Source organism: Limulus polyphemus, unplaced genomic scaffold (genome assembly GCF_000517525.1).
Source record: "Limulus polyphemus unplaced genomic scaffold, Limulus_polyphemus-2.1.2 Scaffold6599, whole genome shotgun sequence".
Classification (NCBI taxonomy): Eukaryota; Metazoa; Arthropoda; class Merostomata; order Xiphosura; family Limulidae; genus Limulus; species Limulus polyphemus.
In genome coordinates this window covers 7,184-12,833 of record NW_013672209.1, presented here as the reverse complement: position 1 = coordinate 12,833, position 5,650 = coordinate 7,184, and the positions used below count along the sequence as shown (strand labels likewise).

General features: G+C 36.8%; 1 protein-coding gene across 1 annotated transcript in view; it reads left to right on the top strand.

Moving 5' to 3' along the window:
- LOC106473895 (KDEL motif-containing protein 1-like) overlaps positions 1-5,650 on the top strand; it is a gene marked incomplete at its 3' end in the record, with an annotated part of 26,517 nt that overhangs the window by 17,757 nt on the left and 3,110 nt on the right. The window contains exon 5 of the mRNA XM_022402287.1: positions 2,946-3,023. Coding sequence (XP_022257995.1) covers positions 2,946-3,023 — 78 coding nt within the window. The remainder of the gene's footprint in view (positions 1-2,945; positions 3,024-5,650) is intronic.

Here is a 5,650-nt window from a genome sequence, read left to right as displayed (position 1 = left end):
AGTAAATACTAGAGCATTCGCCAAAGTACATGATAATTCTAGAAACGTTGCGTCGCTGTAGTCATGTGTCAGCTGACGCAACATTACTATACTTCTTTACCTCTCCTCTCTACACCTCAATTCTGATGCATTCCACTGTGCCACAGAGAATATTGTAGGGTAATTTTCATTCCCTTCACTTCTCCACTGTTACCCATTCCACTTTTACCATTTCCCTACTCATTAGGCTCTTTGCTGCTTAGATTGGTTAGGTAGGGATACTCTCCTACCCCAAGTTTGTCTTCTTTATTTTTTTCTATGAGATATTTGCCTTGAAGTTTTATGGTTACTCCTGATTTGATCAAATCACAGGTTGAGGCTGCCTATCATTAATCCTTGCTTTCATCCTTTGTTTCCATACTGTCCCAAACTCAACCCTCCACCAATATACCTTGATGTACTCCCCAGTTTCCCATCTTTGGATTCCCACTTCCTAACTTCCCTTTTCTACCCATCATCAGACTTGTCAAGCTCTTTGGTGATAATTAAGTTGAGTTGGGTCCTGTGGGTGCCTGGCTGTCATGGTTTAAGCTCCTGTGGTCATACTTTTCCGCCCAGACAAGGGTTAACCTACTTTTTACCCACAGACTTTTCTCAAATTCTCTCCCAGCCCTCATCATGTTTCCTATTTCTAATCCCATCTATGTACAACTTCTCGAAGAGGTGGTGTTTGTCAACACTTAAATAATTCCTCACTCCCATTGAATATCTGGGAGTGTTTTTCAATTCATTTATCAGCTGGGCTTAGCTTTCTCTCACTTGCCTGTGAACTATGAAACTACAAGTCACCAGGATTCATGCCTATCCTACTTATACTGTGTGAGAAGTTTTAGTGTTTGGAGACTATGGCTTCACTGGAACTGCTTCTCATTTTGAGTTGCACACAAAAGAAACCTCCTCTGTTGGTCCTTCAGTGACCAGAGGAGCCTCTCACAAGAAACTTTGACAACAGTTTATCTGCTGTCTGCTCCTTCACTCGAGGATTTGTATTGGTTGCGGGACTGATCCAATATCCCCATTAGTGTTCCATTACCTCCATCCAAACTGGATCTGCATCTCCTCACTGATGCTTCCCCCCTCTGGATGGGGAGCATCTATGAATGACAATTTCATATGTAGCACATGCAACCAGGACAAGTCCTCTCTATATATCAATATACTCAAACTTTCATTAGTCTGTTAGGCATGCTCCCATTTCTTCCCTCTCCTAATAGAACATTTTGTTATGATCCATTACGTTAACTCCTTGATTTTTCCTATATCAACTGCCAAGGAGAAACCCAATCCACTATCTCTTAATTTCAAACTCTGGAGCTTTCTTATTGGGTCAATTTTCATTGGGTTAATTTCACTGCTTGCCATGCACTAGGTGCTATGAGCCTGGTTGTAGAATGCCTCTCTCCAATAGGTGGACTCCACTCATCAATACCTTGCTACTCCTCTGATGTCCAAGCTTCCTCTCTTCTGATCACCTATTCCTCATCCTTGGCCCTGGTTGTTGATGCTTTCAGCCAGGACTGGTCTCATCCTTTTCATCACACTTACCCACCTCTCTGTCTTTTATCTCAGGTCCTCGTCTTAATTGAAGACACTTCTTATTGTGTCCTCTTGGCAGTACTCTTCTGGCTGGCTCAGCCTTAGTTCCCACTTCTATGTTACCTGACAACCCAACCCTTTCTTCTCCTGCCAATTATACTGTCTCACTTGCTTCGATGTACACGTCACTGTTACATCACAGGATATTGTCCTTCTGTCTTCACATTTGGGATTTGTCTGGCTCTTACCCAGTTGAACCAGACATTTCAATCTGGTAAACTTTCTCCTTTCTGTTATCCTTCTATCTCATCTTTCTACCTATATCAGTGGTGTGTTTTTTGACATTGGTACATCTGTCGCCACCTTTTTCCTGACTCTCCTACCATTGGCCATCTCTCTTTCTTTATCTGGCTGTTCAACAGTGGATCATCTGTTTTCACAATTGCTGGTTATCAGGTGGCCTTATCTACAATATTTCACCTTCCTCAACAATGCAAGGTGTTTTCCTTCCCAGTTCTCTCCTCCTTGTTCCAGCCCTTCTTTATCCATAGACCCATTTGCCCTGTTCCCATGCTCAACCGAGATCTCAGTGTCATCCTCACTCTCTCAACCATACACCTTTTTAGCCATTGGCAACCTGCAATTTATACCACCTTTCTTTTAAGACCTATTTTCTTTCTTTTCTCTCGTGTTGCCTTCCTACTGGTGGACAGCTTTTGCTGTATAATAACATCATTATGCATTAGTGCAATTCATGAGAAACTTTGTGAGATCAGGTGGGAGTTACCTAAAGGCTAGTGGGCATGCAAATCTCTAAGGCAGACTTACGTGGAAGATAATAAAATAGCCAGAAATAGCTAAATGTTTTATTTTATTCTGTAAACTGGGATACTTGTTTTCATCACTCGGTTGTTATTCATATTTATTTTTTTTAGTTTTCTGGACACTGCCCAGTATAGCTTTGTATTACATAAATCTCCCAGGTTGATTCTGTATTTGTGTAACGTAAGACTTCTAGAGACCATCATTAGTGAAAAGAAAATATAGTGCATAGATACTTTATACTTAAGTACGAGAGCATGCGAGAGGTATTATAATATTATAACAGGTAAAAGAGAAAAAACAGCACATTTCAAGTTGATTTTTTTAACCCAAAAATAAAATGAAGTTAACATGAAGTTTTTTCTCATTAATTTGAGAGGAGGGAGGATTTGTGTTGAGTTGAACAACTGGTTTAAAACTACATCTTAATTTTTATAACTTGATAATTCACATTTGTGAAACTAATAATGCTCTGTATGAAATTAGCAGGTATTTAATATTTCTGAAGATATTTATTATATCTTTTTAGTAATGCATCTTTCTTGCAGGTTTATAGAAAGTGTTATGGTCAGCATGTGGGTTTCAATATGTTTATGGATGCCATTCTTCTCTCTGTTACCCGTAAGGTGAGATTGATGATTTGTTGAAAAGTTTCAGTTGGTACTTAATAGTTTACAGAAGTAATAAAATAAGAGTTTATTTAATCAAAACATGAAAAAATTTTTTTCCCATAAGCTCAAATAATTATTTTTTCATAGTACATTATAAGCATTTATGTATATATATATATTTTTTTTTTTATGGTTGAAAACTGTTTTAACTGCAAGGTAAGTCACAAATAACACCTATCTATTGTAATATTTACTTTGATCACTTTTAAAGAAAAGAAATCTTCGACTACACAGTATACTTTTGCTGTACAAGAAGTAATTCAGTATTACTTAAATGATGACACGTCCGTGTTTTGCATGCTTTTGGATTCTAGTCAGGCTTTTGACCGTCTCCAGTATATTAAACTGTTTTAAACGATTACTTGTGAAAGGTTTATGTTCTTTAACATGTAGAGTACTGTTACTTATGCATACAGGACAGGCGGTGCGACTTCACTGGGGAGAGATTCTTTCAGGTTTGATATCTGTGTCCAACGGTGTCAAGGAAGGCGGAATTCAATCGCCTGTGCTTTTTTAGATCTATGCTGGTATGTTATTTACTGAGCTACGTAACTGTGGTCAGGGTTACTACATTGGCAGAACATTTACAGGAGCGATTGCTTACGCCGATGACTTTATCCTTTTAGCTCTGTCGAGAATTGGTTATTGAATATGTTGGAAATTGCCTAACAAATAGGCAAGGACCTTAACATTAAGTTCAATCCAGCGAAATGCCAGTTCTTGAAATTCAGGTGTCCTACTTCAGTTATTAAGGATAATGTAGAACAGCCAATATTGTTCTGTGGCATGATGGTTTCAGTAAGTGAATCAGCTGTACACCATTGTCATTACATCAGCTTTAATTACAGGGTAAATTCCATTCAGAAAAGCGTGAATGAATTATACCAGAGATGTCATTCGTTACTATCTAAATTTTCACATTGTTCATATGATGTGCAATACAGTCTGTTTAAAACATATTTTATGTGTTCATATGGGATCTTTGGGATTTTGATCATAAGACAATCGAAAGTTTTTTATTGCGCATGGTGTAAATGCAATCGTTGCATTCTCATGGTGCCATATGACACTCACTGTGACTTGTTACCTAGAATTGTGGATGACCATCCCATAGAATTTCAAATGCACAAGCGTTTTGTGAACTTTATGAACTCCTGCTGTTCATCTGAAAACGAGCTCGTCAGTTAATGCTATAGAATGGCTGTAAATGGCAGTGGACCAGTCAAATTTGTTGTAAATATAATCCTCACCGGGAATCTTTACCAAGATTTCTTCGATGTAAAAAGCCCCAGACTGGCCCAAGAACTAGTGCTATTAGAGACTTTATCCACTTCAGGGAGATATCAGGAGGTGATGACAGGGTAGATATAAATATTATTATTTCCCACCTGCGTACATATTAATTATCTGTATAACTACTAATATCTGTAACTGTATTAATTGTATCTATGAATGGTACGAGTAAATATATATATATATATTATAGTTGTTATTCAGGCCAACCTTATTAAATTCTGCTACAGTTAATGACATATATCACTGTAGTTGTTATTCGGGCCAACTTTGCTAACTTCTGCTACAGTTAATGATGTATCGTTATAGTTGTTATTCAGGCCAACCTTGGTGAATTCTGCTTCAGTTACTGACTTGTATCACTGTAGCCAACTTTGCTTACTTCTGCTTCAGTTAATGATGTATCATTATAGTTGTTATTCAGGCCAACCTTGGTGAATTCTGCTTCAGTTACTGACTTGTATCACTGTAGTTGTTATTCAGGCCAACTTTGCTAACTTTTGTTACCATTACTGACATGTATTACTGTAGTTGTTATTAAAGCCAACCTTGATAAATTCTGCTACATTAATTGATGTATCACTGTAGTTGTTATTCAGGCCAACCTTGTTAACTTCTGCTACAGTTACTAACATGTATCACTGTAGTTTTTATTCGGGCTAACCTTGTTAACTTCTGTTAGAAGTTATAGACATTGCTTGGAGCTTTAACTATATAATGTTACCCACCATACTGTTTGGTATTCCTTATATACCAAATTATAAAACTCCTGACTTAGTTATGTTATAAACACTTGCAAAATCTCCAAGATAGCTAAACTAGTATAAAAAAGGAACTCTATAAACTCTCAATATGTGAACTATGACATTCTTTTAAGTGAAACAAATATTATAGTGTTAACTATACCAGTAAATAAGATAAATATTTTGAGAAATTTATGATGTTAGGAAAACACACATATGTGTAAGAAATCAGTTTAACCCAAAATACAATACCCTATAACCCGAGCACTTTTGAAAGGTGGTCCACCTTTTGAAAATGCTCGGGTTATAGAGTATCATATTTTTCTTTTGATAAAATCATCTTAAATAGATTGTAATTAGAAAGGATTTGAAGAAATTGGCCAGCATTTTTAGTAAATATTTGTCAATAAAGAAAATGCATTTTCCTGGAATTTTTGTTAGGACAGTTTGAAAATTGTAACACAAAAATATGCATACTGTATAATAGTGTACAGATGCCCACTAGAATAACCTAAAAGTAAATTCAGCTATATGGAGACATTAGTT